This window comes from Berghia stephanieae, chromosome 14 (genome assembly GCF_034508935.2).
Source record: "Berghia stephanieae isolate SIO BIC M18660-M18661 chromosome 14, UCSD_Bste_1.3, whole genome shotgun sequence".
Taxonomy (NCBI): domain Eukaryota; kingdom Metazoa; phylum Mollusca; class Gastropoda; order Nudibranchia; family Aeolidiidae; genus Berghia; species Berghia stephanieae.
The window spans coordinates 26,920,805-26,937,402 of NC_088373.1; the positions used below are offsets into that span (position 1 = coordinate 26,920,805).

A 16,598-nucleotide genomic window follows, 5' to 3' on the forward strand; every position below is an offset into this window, starting at 1 on the left:
ATGAACCCCCCTGCCCACATTGGGAGGTCAGGAACCCCGCCCAGGTGGTAGGGACTGGGTGAGTAATAGCGCTGGTGGTAGGGACTCAGTGAGTAAAAGCGCTGGTAGGAATTCAGTGGTGTCACTGATTTTATGACATTAGAATATAAAGAAATTTACAACTACAATCAGACTAATGATTTTACAAAAGGTCCCCACAAAAAACTATATCTTTAAATTATTAAACAAGTCTGTTGATTAAATTAAATTATAATTTTATTTTAAAAGATCAAGAAAATGTCAAAATAAAAATGAAAGTTTTGACAACCAACATGTACCTATTCCGTAACATATAAAGACACACAAACAAATCTTGTCTTCTTGCTCCTCTGTAATCTTGACACAGCATTGCTCTGATATTTCGTGAAGATGTGTAGCATGAACACTACTTCACTCTATACCGATCACGACCCAACAAGTATTGAGAACAACCATGCTTCTCAAATTTGTTTTACATACAGGACTTTGCACTATCCTTTTGAATCTGGATAGAGACTTGACCGACTCAATTGTTAACGGGCACCTTTTTACTGTCACACTCTTTTATTGGGATGTGATATTACGACTTATAATGTCCCTTTTTATTTCGTCACTGACCGACCACCTTTGAAATTTTGATATTCTACAACACAGTGTTTGGTCTCCTGTGTTATATTTGTTTTATTCTGTACCGACCTGTATAACACAGTTTCTGCCTTCTCTGTGTTATATTTTTATTGGGACATATAGTAACAGATTTGCCTTCTCTGTACTATGAATTGGTCACCCGTTCACGGACTGACACAGTACAGTAGCCTGCACTATGCCTTGCTATCTTCCGGCCCCAAACGTACTTCACACAATCAACCCTGCATTATGTGAAGGATAGCTAGTGACGTTTGGCGACTGAGAGACGTTGTCATCACAAGATAGCATAGCAACAGGTTTGAAAAATACCAACTTGTGGTTGCCTAAAGCTAATATCCCATTGAGACTTAAGCTCGTTCTACAGTAACGTGACAGCCCCCACCCACGTTAAAAATTTACTTTTTTGGTGGTTTATTACATGAAAATAAATTTTACAAATGGACAATGAGTAAAGGTATTAAGGGAATTCTGTATGAAATTTCCTGTGTAGAGTCACATTTGAAAAATTTCGCAGTCTAACTGTCTCTGTCGTGTCAAGGGCATCTTTATGGTCGCATGTCTCTGTTATCTGGAGTCCCTGTCTGGTCAGTCTGTGTGTCCATAACGTCTTTGGTCTCTCTGTCTGGTCAGTTTGTGTGTCCATAACGTCTGTGGTCTCTGTCTGGTCAGTCGGTGTGTCCATAACTTCTGTGGTCTCTGTCTGGGCAGAGTGTGTATTTATAATGTCTGTGGTCTCTGGTCAGTACGTGCATTTACAATGTCTGGTGTCTCTGAAAAGTCAGAAAGAGGGTTAGAATGGGGATTTGTCTGTATTAAGTCAGTCATGTCAACAATGTCAAAGTCTTTATCTTCAGAGACAAGAGTCAAAAATTGTTCCAACTGGGAGATTCTTTGCAGAAACTGATGTTCTACCATAACTTGAAATAAGCTATTGATCATGTTTGTCACTGAAGATACAATTCGATACAGTCCTTCCTGTGTATTTGTCACACGTCATACTGGTACAATGTCAGTTTCAGGTTGGTCATGGATTTCCAGTCTTTCGCCCGCCATGACCCTCATCATCTATGCACATAATATTCACAAGTGGATACAAATATCGATTTACTTTGTATGTTGCATCGATAACAAACACATCACAAAAACACTCAAATCACGCTTCATTCTTCCCGTTACTTAAAACAAATACTCAAAACCACCATCCTCATTCACACTGAACTTTGTTACACCTCCTTCCTCCTCTATCTCTCTCAGTAATTCCTGTACCGTCTCACCGTCCGTCCTGTCAATATCAGTCTTGAACAATCTCCGCTGCAAATCTTCGACATCTTTAGGCAATACATTTTATCCTTGGCTTGATTGAATGTATTGCCTAAGTTGGGTTGTGGACACCTTTGTTTTAGCCATAGCCTTCACTGTCTCATTCACGAGGGGCAGGCGATTCTCCGGATAAAGTGAGGATGGCTAAATGTAAAAAGAAAAAAGATTAAAAGTACAAAATTGTATGCAATAGCATTCAATTCAGACCTGCCAGCTAACAAAACAATAAAAAGCATTTTATTTTTTATTGACAATTTAAAGACAAAAATCTGCATATAAACCCATAATGCACGAGTTGTGTTTGTCACTCTAAAATACTTGAATGAACTAAAATGCAACAGGCGCTCATCAAATTCAAGGGTTAAATGAATGACTGCAGAATTCCCAACAAACGTCGCTTCATTGTCTTTCTAACATTTTCATGGCATACAAAAACGCAATAGAGTGGTCACCATTTATAATTAGTCCTCAGAAATCAAGCACTTATAACTGCATCGTACTCATAGTCAAAGTCAAATTTTATTTTGAAAAGTCTATGGACAACCATCAAATCTTAAAATTCCTTATCTGGAACAAAAAAAAAAAACAAAGACAAAAAAAAAAAAAGACCCAAAAAAATACCACCACCTAGATCTGCTTATATTGTCTTACAGGACTTAATAGCGCTTACAACACTATAAAAAGGATGATGATATGGTGACTGATTCAATAAATAGGGAACAGTAGATTTCACGAGCACCTCAAAGATGTACCAATTTTGACATTACCTCAAAGTCTCACCGAGACACAAGCAAAGGATCCTGCTAAAACATTTACATAATGCAATAATATTCAAAACCTATAACAGTACATAACAGAGAGATGATTTACAGTATAAAAAATCATCTCAAGAAGAAAGGTACTGTATTTGACTGTCTGCCTCCCAACTAAAGACCCCCGCAAGGACCAGGAAAAAAATGAGCAATCTTAATCCATAACAAAGACAGGGAGCAACATGGAAAGGGAAAACAAATATAAGGGATAGAAAAATGTGAACTCTCTGCCAGAACCCTTCCAAGAAATTTTTTTTTTAATAAAAAAAAATACAAATTCTGGAACAGTCAATTTTGTCACAAGCTGGTCATCATCTCTCCATCTCAGTGCGCCACCTTGAATGTATCGTAATAAAATATGAGTTGGAATGGCTGTTGTTCTTTAAACATTTGGTCCTGGTGTCAACAGTGCATTTACCTAACTAATCTATTACTATATATTACACTCAATAGTGGGAGGGGGGAGGGACAATTAAGGTACTGAAAATATAAAGTAACAAGAAAAGAAAAAATAATACATATTTATAAAAAAAATTGAGTCTAATTGCGACTAAAATAGAATTTGCAATTAATTGCTGTCAAGTGTAAAATTTTCGGCAGCGAAAAACTGCAGGGACAAAATGTCGATGGAAAATAAGTATAAAATGAATGAGTCTTACCAATTTATCGCATGGGTGATTTTCATGGTTGTGATTAGCCCTGTAACCCTCAGAAGCCAGTATTAATTTCAGAGTCCTGCATGGGAAGAAAAACTTTTTATTACAAAATAATAAAATTATCCACAACATAGTATGATAAAATATTAATAGCGTTGTCACTTGCATACCTCAATTGTGAAGGATTTCAACATGCAGATTATAGAGCAATTGAAAATAAATCTTAATAAGACATTCAATAATAATACTAATCCAGCGCAATCAGATTTTTTGAACAAATCAAGTCTTTCACTTTTTAAAACTGTTCTGGTAATAGTTGAACTATTGTCTTGCTGTATTACATCGTGCAGCCCGCCCACTGAAGACTGTAAATGAGCTGCAGATAGGCACACATTGCCTCTTCCTCTGGATGTTTTAAAATTCAGAATCAGTTTGATTGCTTTATTAAAATTGTCTTGGCAATCAAGATAGAAAAGCTGATGGTGATAATTTACTTCCGAGTTATGCTGAAATATTATAACCTTGTGCATATAATATTTTCATTTTTTTTTAAATATGTAAAAGTAAAAAAACACCTCCTGCCCCCGTCCAAAAACAACCTCCTACCTCTGGTTAGGGCGAACTCCTTTGCTTGAAGTCAATTGCTTTTTGCCCTGCTTGCATTCATAGACACAAAAGTCATAAATTAGCCAACTTTCCTCAGGGTGATATGATGGAAGCTGAAAAACACGGAATAATATAAAAGATCATAACATAAACACCTAAATATTAAGTTAAAAATTGCAATATTTTCTCCAACTGAGACAAAGGTGTTACAGTTCAGTACGTTAGAAGAATAAGAAAGTAAGTCGAGAGTTTTCTCGAAGAACTTAAATTTGTGACGTGGTACTCAAATCAGGGACTAGGTCAAAAGCTGAATGGCACAAATGGAAAGCCAAAGGCATGTTGTTTTCAATATTTAAAGTCAATAAAAATTCAAATTCTGTGCATTCTAATATTAGGCAAACAACTACAGACCACACTAAATTGAATTGTATTAAGTAAAAGGATCTTGTCACATTCAATCAAGCTGTCATTTGAGAAAAATTACTTCATTATAAATTGAAGTTCAGATCGCATGTTTGAAGCCGTATTAGGAAAATTCATGTATCTGTGTATAAGCCAAGTTTCATCAAAATCACAGTGGCAACGAGTGTCTAATATTTGCCACCAGATACACTCGTAAAATTTGAGTGTAGGCCTATTTAGCAAAATCATATATTAGGAATGGTTTATACTACATCATAAAGTAGCGCATGCCCGTCATCATCCTGCATCTTTTTTATATATATAAATATTAAAAAAAGAATTGAGCTTTCATAAGCCGCAATATCCACCAAACATGCTCAAAGCACTTTACAAAGGATCCATGACTAGCAGCAACACGTAACAAGTAGAACGTTAGGCGATGTTTTTCTTCTGACAGACAACGCTCTTAGCGGATAAGAAATCATACACATGAGTACAGTGAGAGAATGTGAGTCCTTGATGAGGCTCGACCCCAGGACCTTCCAATCCGGAAGTGAGTGCCACACAGCCGCATATATCTTGGCTGTTCTTGAGAATTTGCCAAACACCTACAAACTAATTAGTAAAAAGAGGGGAGATGGGCAGAAATAGACAGACAGATACACACTCAGAGAGAGAGAGAGAATAATATCAGTTGCCTGTGGTGTCAGTCCGTTTAGGAGTGAGGTGGCGGAAGAAGTAGTCTAGCATTAGTACTTGGGTAGTAGTAGTAAGTAGTAAATAGGGGAGGTCTTCTGCACGTTCCTTGAGCTAAGGAAAGTATTCCTTCAACTAACCTTAAAATAAAAAATAAAACATTGTACATTTCCAACACTTGGACCTGCACTATGACCTATAACTAAAACTAACAGACAAAAAAAAAAACCCGCTAAGACTCCTCTCCAGTACCTTTCAATATTTCAAATTGAATTATAATGGCTGCGGAAAACTAAAACAATGGTCATATAAGGAAATTTACAAATCAATCAAGTTGTTCTACAGGTTTTAAAATGAAAATATGAAGTAACAAGATATCACTCTAATATAGTGACACCTAACTAACACTAGACATCACACCAGCAGCAATGCTGAGCGGAGTAATTTTACTTTTGGGCCATTCCATGGTAACTGATGGGACATTCAGAGCATATTTTCAATGAAATAAGATACCACAGAACTAAGGGAAACAGATTTATTCACACTTTTATTGCTTAAATGTATTGAATGGCAATGAAAGATTGTAACAAAAGTGGTAAATAAAAAAAAAATTAATTATGGCTCATTTTATGATCTCTTAACCCTTCGGTAACTGATGGGACAGAAAAAATACCACCATTTTTATACGTATATTACAACTTAAAAATTCTCTGAAACTAATTTACTCCAATTGTTGTTTTTGCTTTGTATGTATTTTAAAATAGTGTCTTAACATACAGTACAAGAATAAGAAGTATGAAGCAGCAACTTTTACGTTTATAGCCGATAATAAGTGACACTTTGAGTAACTGATGGGACACTATGTTGGTAACTGATGGGACACGAAAGTGACCAAGATAGAAATAAAAATAAATCACAATCTTATTTTCAAGCAAAGAATGTTTGTACTCTCAAGCCTCATTAAACAAATTAAAAAGATCATTTCAGGCCAATTAACAGCATAATTGGTTTGTAAATTTAATGCCTTATAGCAAAAATAAAGTGAACAAAGATATCCATCTGGCGACGCAAAGTAGTAGTAAACTTGTGGGAAACTAAAATGAAATTTAAGTGTCCACTAACAATCCAAGTAACACCATGATCAATTCAGTTGATTATTAAAAGTAAAAGAAAAATGATAATAATCATCTTCTACAAATTAAACTTGACATTGCAACAGGTGGGAAAACAATTGTTACTATTAAATTTAAAATCAAAAGACGTACTGACTACACTGGCACTTGTTTCATTCATTCAGTGTCATGTTCTGTGACTGACTAGATTATCATGAGCTTTGCCCATTTGTAAATGAATTATTTAATAATATTAAAAAGGATACGTAATTAAATGATGAAAACTGACGGCTTAGAAAATTTGAAAGATAGTGCTTTTTAACACCCATGAAACCAGAACAAGAAAATAAAATTCATCCACTGAATAAAACAATTCTTTGTCACATGATGACAACTTTCAACAGAACAGCTAAATAAAAAAAAGGGAATCAGATTTATAAATCTTTTCGGGAAGCAAAGGCTGCACTGATGGTGTTGAGGTCTGGAATTGTAAATTGCAAGCAGCCTTCTAAGTTCACAGGTCCATAGAAAATCGCTTGTCTGTGGACTGCATCTGTATCATCTCTTTCAGGCCATGAAAAGTAGCTGATGCCACCAACCGTTGTTTTGTGCAGGAACTTCATGTTCCAAATGTCTGGCTTGTTGGAATTTAAAACTCTTCCTATGTAGAATCTGTCGACATAGTCAACAGCATAGTACTGTTCAGCACTGATGATAACATCAGAAGTTGTGTGGTTGCACAGTGTTCCCTGAGAGGAAGATGGGTCTGCAGTTGGGGTACTTAGAGTGGTTGACTTAGCAGATGTTGGTCTGAATATTTGAAATGATTTTTGATCAACGCAGAGATTGGTAAACGGACTGATGGATGCAGCAGAGATTGTTGTTTTTGATGTTGGTTTGAAGAAGTGGAAAGATCTTGTTTCCGGTATAGTTTTGGGCTGGTTGAACCGCCAAAATGTCTCGAGTTCCGTTTGCGTTTCGGCAACCTGATTCTTTGATACGTATATCACATTGATATTGGTACAAGTCGTCTTTGCCTCGTCCGCAAACTGCTCTGCTGAGTTGATTACTGCTGTTCCTCTTAATATCCGTCTCCATACGGCTCGCTTCACAGTGCCCCCAATCCCATCGATTGGTCCTTTCCCGTGGGATGTTGCAAAAAAGCTCCAGTCCATGGTTTTCAATTTTGGGTGCAGCATAGTCGGTTGTGTCATTAATGACAAATTCGCACAATTTTTAAATTGACCACCACATCCATCTGAAAAGACATGTAATTCTTCAACAGTTCTTCCAGCATTTTCCAGTTCTTTCAAGATAATTCTGTTATATGTGGCCACTGCAAACTTGTCATGCTCCAAACAATCACTTACTAGGGCAAATGAAGCATAGTCCTGCTTGCTAAAGTAAACGATAGCAGTGAAGATAGTGACGCCTGCTGAATTCCAGTGAGCAGTCATTATTTCATTTTGTTGTTTCAATGAAAAATTTTCTGCGAAGTCTTCTTGTAGAATAGCAGTGGTCGTTGAAGTCAAGCAGTTCTTTAAAGTTTTCATTTGATGAAGTTGGCACTTTGCTAGAAAGCTATGTATGCGCATTGTCTGTAGCTGTCTACGAAGCTCTTGTTCGAGGTCATCCAAAGCCATCTCAATCAGTTCTTTCTTCGAGTTTTTTCCCCACTGGTAGAATGCAAAATTTGGATGTGTTAGCGGAAACAAGAGCATGATTTTTTCTCTGATGATAGCAGTCACATCATGGCACTTGTCACACGTTCCTAGTGAACAGGAAGTTGTTGGGTCCTGGCAAAGAGAGGAACTTATCAGTTCTTCAGGTTTTGGAACTTCATTGTTGTAGCTTCTCAATCCGTTTAGAAGTAGCTCAAGATTCTCATGATATATACAGCAGCATACATGGTGGTCTTTCTCGGTTATAGTTACGACATGTTGTGGTCTCAATTGTGCAAATTTACTTTTACCCACTTTGATGTCTGGTCTTTCCTTTTTGAACTGCTGGAACGCTTCCATAATGTTCATAAGCATAACACGTTTCTGGATCTGCTGTTTATTTCCTTCACTATCTTTAACTGTAACAAAATCCTTTTTGCCTGGACTTTGGCGGGAAATTTCATCATTTTCATAAAAGCTCGTGATCATCTTTGTTAAGTTCTCAGACTCAAACAAGTTTCTCCTGGATGTTTTTGATTTCTCCACAAGAATACCATGTTGTACTGCCAATTTTTTTAATACTGCAATTTTACGCCTAGGACTTTGAGGTAGAGAATTCACTACTTTTCTTATAGCTTTTCCCTCTGACTGGACACTAGAAAAAAGAGGATTGTGCTTAGGGGAAACACTAGAAACTTTGGCTTTTCTTCGTGCCTCTCTCTTTCTACGCGTGTTACTGAGTCTCTCTGCTTTGCGCTTCTCCTCACTCATGCTTGCCCGATATTTCTTCGCTTGCTCTTTATTTTTCTCCTTCACTTCTTTTTTCTTCTCTTCCCCCATTCTTTCTCTGTACTCTCTCATTTTTGTGCGGGGTGACTTTGGAGGCATTTTGTCTTTGATACAGATCTGGGCAAGAGATAAAGATAGAAAAAAAATGTCAGAATAAGCTTCAACAGGATGATAGGAACTTTCTCAGCACCTCCCCACAAAAGTCTTTCTCAGACACCTCCCCACAAAAGTCATTTCTCTCTCCTTGGGATTTTAATTGAGTTAAATTCATTTTGAGTCTTCAAAATCATTACACAAGGATTGAACAAAGCTATTATGCAATTCAAACATTAATATTTAAAGTCTATGTAAAAAAAAAAGTAATGCTTTACTCCTCTCTGAGCCAGTAACTGATGGGACAGAAGACTGACACAGCTCTGTCCCATCAGTTACTGTCCGTCAGTTACCATTGTAACGCGAAAAAATGATAAATATGGAAATTAACTTTATGGTCATTCTAACATGCCCTATGCATTGACAGAAAATCTAAAGGCTCAAGCCATTTAAAAAAAAAATTATGGCAGCTAAGAAAACTTTATGTCCTAAATGGTAACTGATGGGACACGAAAATTGAGTCCTCATGAGTGACGATTTCTAGTGTAATATGACAATTTTAAAATATTAAACAATAGTTTCAAGTAGTAAAACATGTTTTTAAATATAAGAAACAAATTCAAGTACCTGTGATGCCAAACGGTGCAGTATTGGGCTTCAGAAGATTACCACTTTTAGCAAATATCTGGCTTGTAAACATGTGCTGTTTTTCAAGATGGCCGCCGAGTCACATGACCAAAAAGGGAGGTTACTTTTATAACAAAAATAAAGTTTAATTAGTCCTCTAAAGTTTACACCAACTTTTATTTGAGTTATACCCCTTTGAAAAATTAGTTCCCAGGTAACATTTTACATGGAATGGCCCTCTTTTCACTAGCAACCAAGTTGCCACATTGGATTTTCTTTCTTTACTTTTTTTTTTAGTGTTCTGCTAATGTGCAATCTACATTTAAAATAAAAAGTGGCATCTTTCATTTCTTCTAATTCTTAACAGACACGATTATGTCCACTTCACATCTCAACAACAGGGACAATTTTTTTCACTTCTTGAGGCAGTTTTTTTCTTACTTCTTTTAAATTTCATTTTTTTAAAGCTTCTTTATTATTTGATTTATTTATTTTCTTTATATAATTTCATTGTCAATATCATTTTCATCCGTCATCAGCATACTTTTACAGTACTTTTACCATGTTATTCTTACGCTCTTACAGTTACAGTACAGCAGAGCGATACCTAACACAGACCTTTAAAGTGCTACTAAATTTGAAAAATTAAAATAAAACGTTTGACAAAAGATCCACAGTTCAAAAGCTAAAACAATTATAAAGTGAAACTACCTCGAGGCTCGAGGAACATCGGGGGTAAGGTCTCCCGCCCATACTGGGCACTGGGGGACTGGAAGTCTAGAGAGCTGCGCCGGTGGAACCCGTAATTTAGTTTCTTAAACGGTTCCGATCATTCAGGAGAGGAGTAGTACCTATCTAGTTGTAGTTATTAGTAGAAGAAGAAGAAGAAGAAGGAGCATGTTCAGGTTCAAGTTCAACCCTCTTCTTTAACTTCTTAGTAGGCACTTGCAAGAATTTTTCAAAATAGTGGCTATGGGTATTAATTTAGCGTAGAAAAATAAAGGGGAGTGAAACATTAACTAGAGTGAAAAATTATCGCTCTGTCTCAACTGGTTAAAAAGTTATGACCGTTTATGTGGTGGAAAATCTCTAATTAATAGGAAAAAATGTGACAAAAGCACAGCATCCCAATGGATAATCACGTATAATTCAGAAACAGCTTCAGATACAACTTTCAAATTTTTACATGTGGTAAATCAACATCTCTGTAATACATTGCAAACAGAAAATGAATTATTTTGAGAAAGAAAAGTATAGTTTAGAGCTGAGACAGCTGAAATCAAGGAAAAATTAGGCAGTTTAGTGAGCAGCAGCAGTGGCAGTCAAATTTTGACCCAACTCGCCCATAGGAAAGTTGTGACTGGAAATTGCCGTTCGCGTTTTAGGGGGTTCAATTAAAGATGCATAACTTCGTTATAAAGAGGAATATCGCAGATATTTTGGTATCATTATTTTCGTCTTTCAATTTCCTTTTAAATGGTGCCAATTAAGGAAAAATCCCATTAATATTTCCAGAAGTTATATGAAGTTAAAATTTGGCAATTTTCAAATGCATTTATTTTTTTATTTACCGCGTGTGTTTTTAAAATTTAAACGCTTGTTTTTAGAATAACATCTAAACTTTATTCATGCCAAATTTCAGGGCTCTATATCGATGCGCAGACACCTTTTAACTCTGCGCCGAAATGCCTTGTTTACATTATCTTCTCATCATGGCTGCCGGGCGATATCGATATCCATATCGATATTTTAAATTTAGTTATGTATTATGTTAAATTTAGTCCATAATATTTTCAGTACTATTATTTCCTATGTTTTTATTTTGAATACATACTTTCCAACTTTATTTATAGGCATTTTAAAGTTTTTGTTTTAAAAGTTTGTATATTTCTTCTCTTTGTGAAATTCGATATTAATAATATCGATATTTTAAAAATACCAATTGCTTTAATTTAATTTTATTTTACTCTGCCATCAAGTCATCAAGTTTCTTTCCCATATGTTTAGATATGTTTATCATGTGTATCCATATTTTAAAGGCCTTAGCCTTAATAATTATTATGGTAAGAAGTTCTGTCAGTTTTGACACCCCCATACATTGAGAGAGAAGGGGGGAGGGGGATAAAATTATATTAATTGTCAGTTCAAATGATGTAATAGCAATAAACCCAAAGTGGTTCAGCAGAATTTTTTAAAGTATTAAAAGCCAGAACTTTCCTTCTAATTATAATAGGGAATCTGTTTCAATTTATTTGAACTTTTTCAATCTACCATTTTATTTGATTTATATGCAATTAAATTGCCATAGATACACAACATGTTTATATCTTTTCATTTAAATACTCTCAAACCCTTTTTTATTCTCTAAAAGGGTAATTATTTGCAATTGTTTCAGTGAGATATTGGGATAAATCCAAAAGTGATAGAGCAAATTCTTTCTTACGTCTAGCCGAGTTTTTGATTATGTAACATTTGCGTCATATTATGTAATAATGTGTTAATTTGAAATGTTTATCTTCCTCTTTATTAATGTAAATGCATTGTCCTCGATAAGACGAACATTTTGGTATACAATATATGATAAGAACTCCATATTGACTGTTTTAACCATTTTTTATTAACATCACGCGTTTTCGGTCACAAGTTTGCAATGGTAATTTTGGGGTAAAAATCGGTCTGAAATTTCAGACTTTGAACTGCCGTAACTACATTTCTAATCAAGATAGAAACAAAATTCAAACTGTTTTGTAATCTGTGTTGCCAGCTCTTTCATATGACATTGGTTTCAAGTGTGTGAGGTACATTTAGAATTTCTATTAAACTCCCTAGAAAAATAAATCACGACATGCAAATGAATGGCCGATTGGAATTTTGGAAAAGTCAATAATAAAATATTTATTCACATGAAGATAGACCAAATACACCACTGAATCGGCGTCATTTAGTTGTTTACTTTGAACTTTTCAAAATGAAAATAGACGTCATGCAAGCAAAGATATGAACTGACAAATGTTTGAGGTGGTGTACTCTTCTTAGTTGATAGAGTTAGAGTTAGAGTGAGAATGACGAGAAATGAGTTGCCACTTAATTAAGGAAAAAAATTGTCGTATCTAGTTTACTTACCTTCTTTGTTGACTTTTTAATAAAAAGTACATTATTCTCATTTTCGAATGTTTTCAAATTGGAGAAAAGATGAGAATGTCTCGTTTACCGAGAGGGCCATTTTTTTTTTTGCTTCACACTTCTCAAAGACAGACCGCGAAAAGTGGAGGCTGGGGTCGGCTGGTCCTTGAAAGCTCACAAATGCAACTTAAAACGCATAAGAGTGCTGGGAGTAGCTACAAATAGGTAAAGGAGCGGTGGTTTGCAACTTTAAACACATAAGAGTTCTGGGAGTACAAATAGTGAAAAGCGGTAGTTTTCGCTATTTGTAGTGGTAGTACAAATAACCACTTCGTTTTTATAAATATGTATTATTTTTTCTTTTCTTGTTACTTTATATTTTCAGTACCTTAATTGTCCCTCCCCCCTCCCACTATTGAGTGTAATATATAGTAATAGATTAGTTAGGTAAATGCACTGTTGACACCAGGACCAAATGTTTAAAGAACAACAGCCATTCCAACTCATATTTTATTACGATACATTCAAGGTGGCGCACTGAGATGGAGAGATGATGACCAGCTTGTGACAAAATTGACTGTTCCAGAATTTGTATTTTTTTTTATTAAAAAAAAAATTTCTTGGAAGGGTTCTGGGCAGAGAGTTCACATTTTTCTATCCCTTATATTTGTTTTCCCTTTCCATGTTGCTCCCTGTCTTTGTTATGGATTAAGATTGCTCATTTTTTTCCTGGTCCTTGCGGGGGTCTTTAGTTGGGAGGCAGACAGTCAAATACAGTACCTTTCTTCTTGAGATGATTTTTTATACTGTAAATCATCTCTCTGTTATGTACTGTTATAGGTTTTGAATATTATTGCATTATGTAAATGTTTTAGCAGGATCCTTTGCTTGTGTCTCGGTGAGACTTTGAGGTAATGTCAAAATTGGTACATCTTTGAGGTGCTCGTGAAATCTACTGTTCCCTATTTATTGAATCAGTCACCATATCATCATCCTTTTTATAGTGTTGTAAGCGCTATTAAGTCCTGTAAGACAATATAAGCAGATCTAGGTGGTGGTATTTTTTTGGGTCTTTTTTTTTTTTTGTCTTTGTTTTTTTTTTTTGTTCCAGATAAGGAATTTTAAGATTTGATGGTTGTCCATAGACTTTTCAAAATAAAATTTGACTTTGACTATGAGTACGATGCAGTTATAAGTGCTTGATTTCTGAGGACTAATTATAAATGGTGACCACTCTATTGCGTTTTTGTATGCCATGAAAATGTTAGAAAGACAATGAAGCGACGTTTGTTGGGAATTCTGCAGTCATTCATTTAACCCTTGAATTTGATGAGCGCCTGTTGCATTTTAGTTCATTCAAGTATTTTAGAGTGACAAACACAACTCGTGCATTATGGGTTTATATGCAGATTTTTGTCTTTAAATTGTCAATAAAAAATAAAATGCTTTTTATTGTTTTGTTAGCTGGCAGGTCTGAATTGAATGCTATTGCATACAATTTTGTACTTTTAATCTTTTTTCTTTTTACATTTAGCCATCCTCACTTTATCCGGAGAATCGCCTGCCCCTCGTGAATGAGACAGTGAAGGCTATGGCTAAAACAAAGGTGTCCACAACCCAACTTAGGCAATACATTCAATCAAGCCAAGGATAAAATGTATTGCCTAAAGATGTCGAAGATTTGCAGCGGAGATTGTTCAAGACTGATATTGACAGGACGGACGGTGAGACGGTACAGGAATTACTGAGAGAGATAGAGGAGGAAGGAGGTGTAACAAAGTTCAGTGTGAATGAGGATGGTGGTTTTGAGTATTTGTTTTAAGTAACGGGAAGAATGAAGCGTGATTTGAGTGTTTTTTGTGATGTGTTTGTTATCGATGCAACATACAAAGTAAATCGATATTTGTATCCACTTGTGAATATTATGTGCATAGATGATGAGGGTCATGGCGGGCGAAAGACTGGAAATCCATGACCAACCTGAAACTGACATTGTACCAGTATGACGTGTGACAAATACACAGGAAGGACTGTATCGAATTGTATCTTCAGTGACAAACATGATCAATAGCTTATTTCAAGTTATGGTAGAACATCAGTTTCTGCAAAGAATCTCCCAGTTGGAACAATTTTTGACTCTTGTCTCTGAAGATAAAGACTTTGACATTGTTGACATGACTGACTTAATACAGACAAATCCCCATTCTAACCCTCTTTCTGACTTTTCAGAGACACCAGACATTGTAAATGCACGTACTGACCAGAGACCACAGACATTATAAATACACACTCTGCCCAGACAGAGACCACAGAAGTTATGGACACACCGACTGACCAGACAGAGACCACAGACGTTATGGACACACAAACTGACCAGACAGAGAGACCAAAGACGTTATGGACACACAGACTGACCAGACAGGGACTCCAGATAACAGAGACATGCGACCATAAAGATGCCCTTGACACGACAGAGACAGTTAGACTGCGAAATTTTTCAAATGTGACTCTACACAGGAAATTTCATACAGAATTCCCTTAATACCTTTACTCATTGTCCATTTGTAAAATTTATTTTCATGTAATAAACCACCAAAAAAGTAAATTTTTAACGTGGGTGGGGCTGTCACGTTACTGTAGAACGAGCTTAAGTCTCAATGGGATATTAGCTTTAGGCAACCACAAGTTGGTATTTTTCAAACCTGTTGCTATGCTATCTTGTGATGACAACGTCTCTCAGTCGCCAAACGTCACTAGCTATCCTTCACATAATGCAGGGTTGATTGTGTGAAGTACGTTTGGGGCCGGAAGATAGCAAGGCATAGTGCAGGCTACTGTACTGTGTCAGTCCGTGAACGGGTGACCAATTCATAGTACAGAGAAGGCAAATCTGTTACTATATGTCCCAATAAAAATATAACACAGAGAAGGCAGAAACTGTGTTATACAGGTCGGTACAGAATAAAACAAATATAACACAGGAGACCAAACACTGTGTTGTAGAATATCAAAATTTCAAAGGTGGTCGGTCAGTGACGAAATAAAAAGGGACATTATAAGTCGTAATATCACATCCCAATAAAAGAGTGTGACAGTAAAAAGGTGCCCGTTAACAATTGAGTCGGTCAAGTCTCTATCCAGATTCAAAAGGATAGTGCAAAGTCCTGTATGTAAAACAAATTTGAGAAGCATGGTTGTTCTCAATACTTGTTGGGTCGTGATCGGTATAGAGTGAAGTAGTGTTCATGCTACACATCTTCACGAAATATCAGAGCAATGCTGTGTCAAGATTACAGAGGAGCAAGAAGACAAGATTTGTTTGTGTGTCTTTATATGTTACGGAATAGGTACATGTTGGTTGTCAAAACTTTCATTTTTATTTTGACATTTTCTTGATCTTTTAAAATAAAATTATAATTTAATTTAATCAACAGACTTGTTTAATAATTTAAAGATATAGTTTTTTGTGGGGACCTTTTGTAAAATCATTAGTCTGATTGTAGTTGTAAATTTCTTTATATTCTAATGTCATAAAATCAGTGACACCACTGAATTCCTACCAGCGCTTTTACTCACTGAGTCCCTACCACCAGCGCTATTACTCACCCAGTCCCTACCACCTGGGCGGGGTTCCTGACCTCCCAATGTGGGCAGGGGGTTCATACTGTGTCTTCTATCCCCTTATATCTTTTTCCAACATGCTTTCTGTCTTTGTCTTGGAATGAGATTACTTGGTTTTGTCCTGGTCCTGGCCGGATCCCCTGGCTGAGAGGGAAGCAGTCGAATGTATAGTTAGTTTTGGGAGATGATATTTTTTTCATTGTAAATCATCTCTCTGTTATGTACTGTATTATGTTTTATTTACATATTATATTTGATTTGTTAACATTTGAGTGTATTCCTCTTAGTCGGGACCTGTGCTTGTGTCTGGATGAGACTTTTAGGTGATCTTAAACTAAGTACTTTGATGGTGTGCTCTTGGAATCTACATCTGTTTCCCATTTGAACAAATTCCCCTTTGTCTTACCTTTTCTT

At 35.9% G+C, this 16,598-nt stretch overlaps 1 protein-coding gene and 2 long non-coding RNA genes across 3 annotated transcripts; all 3 read right to left on the bottom strand.

Annotated features, from left to right (window-relative positions):
- Positions 1-237: 237 nt before the first annotated feature.
- On the bottom strand, positions 238-3,498 carry LOC144959716 (uncharacterized). The gene is made up of 2 exons (XR_013642670.1): positions 3,458-3,498; positions 238-2,130 (listed from the first exon to the last, which is right to left on the bottom strand). It is a non-coding gene; the product is annotated as an uncharacterized LOC144959716 (long non-coding RNA).
- On the bottom strand, positions 3,495-15,162 carry LOC144959717 (uncharacterized). The gene is made up of 3 exons (XR_013642671.1): positions 12,564-15,162; positions 4,061-4,173; positions 3,495-3,533 (listed from the first exon to the last, which is right to left on the bottom strand). It is a non-coding gene; the product is annotated as an uncharacterized LOC144959717 (long non-coding RNA).
- Positions 5,689-9,896, bottom strand: LOC144959714 (uncharacterized). The gene is made up of 2 exons (XM_078892394.1): positions 9,441-9,896; positions 5,689-8,837 (listed from the first exon to the last, which is right to left on the bottom strand). The coding sequence occupies exon 2, from the start codon at positions 8,817-8,819 to the stop codon at positions 6,705-6,707; it is 2,115 nt and encodes a 704-aa protein (XP_078748520.1). The 5' UTR covers positions 8,820-8,837; positions 9,441-9,896; the 3' UTR covers positions 5,689-6,704.
- Positions 15,163-16,598: the final 1,436 nt, after the last annotated feature.

Excerpts from the sequence above, each read along its gene's own strand:
- LOC144959714 (XM_078892394.1), bottom strand. The coding sequence starts at position 8,819 with ATGCCTCCAAAGTCACCCCGCACAAAAATGAGAGAGTACAGAGAAAGA.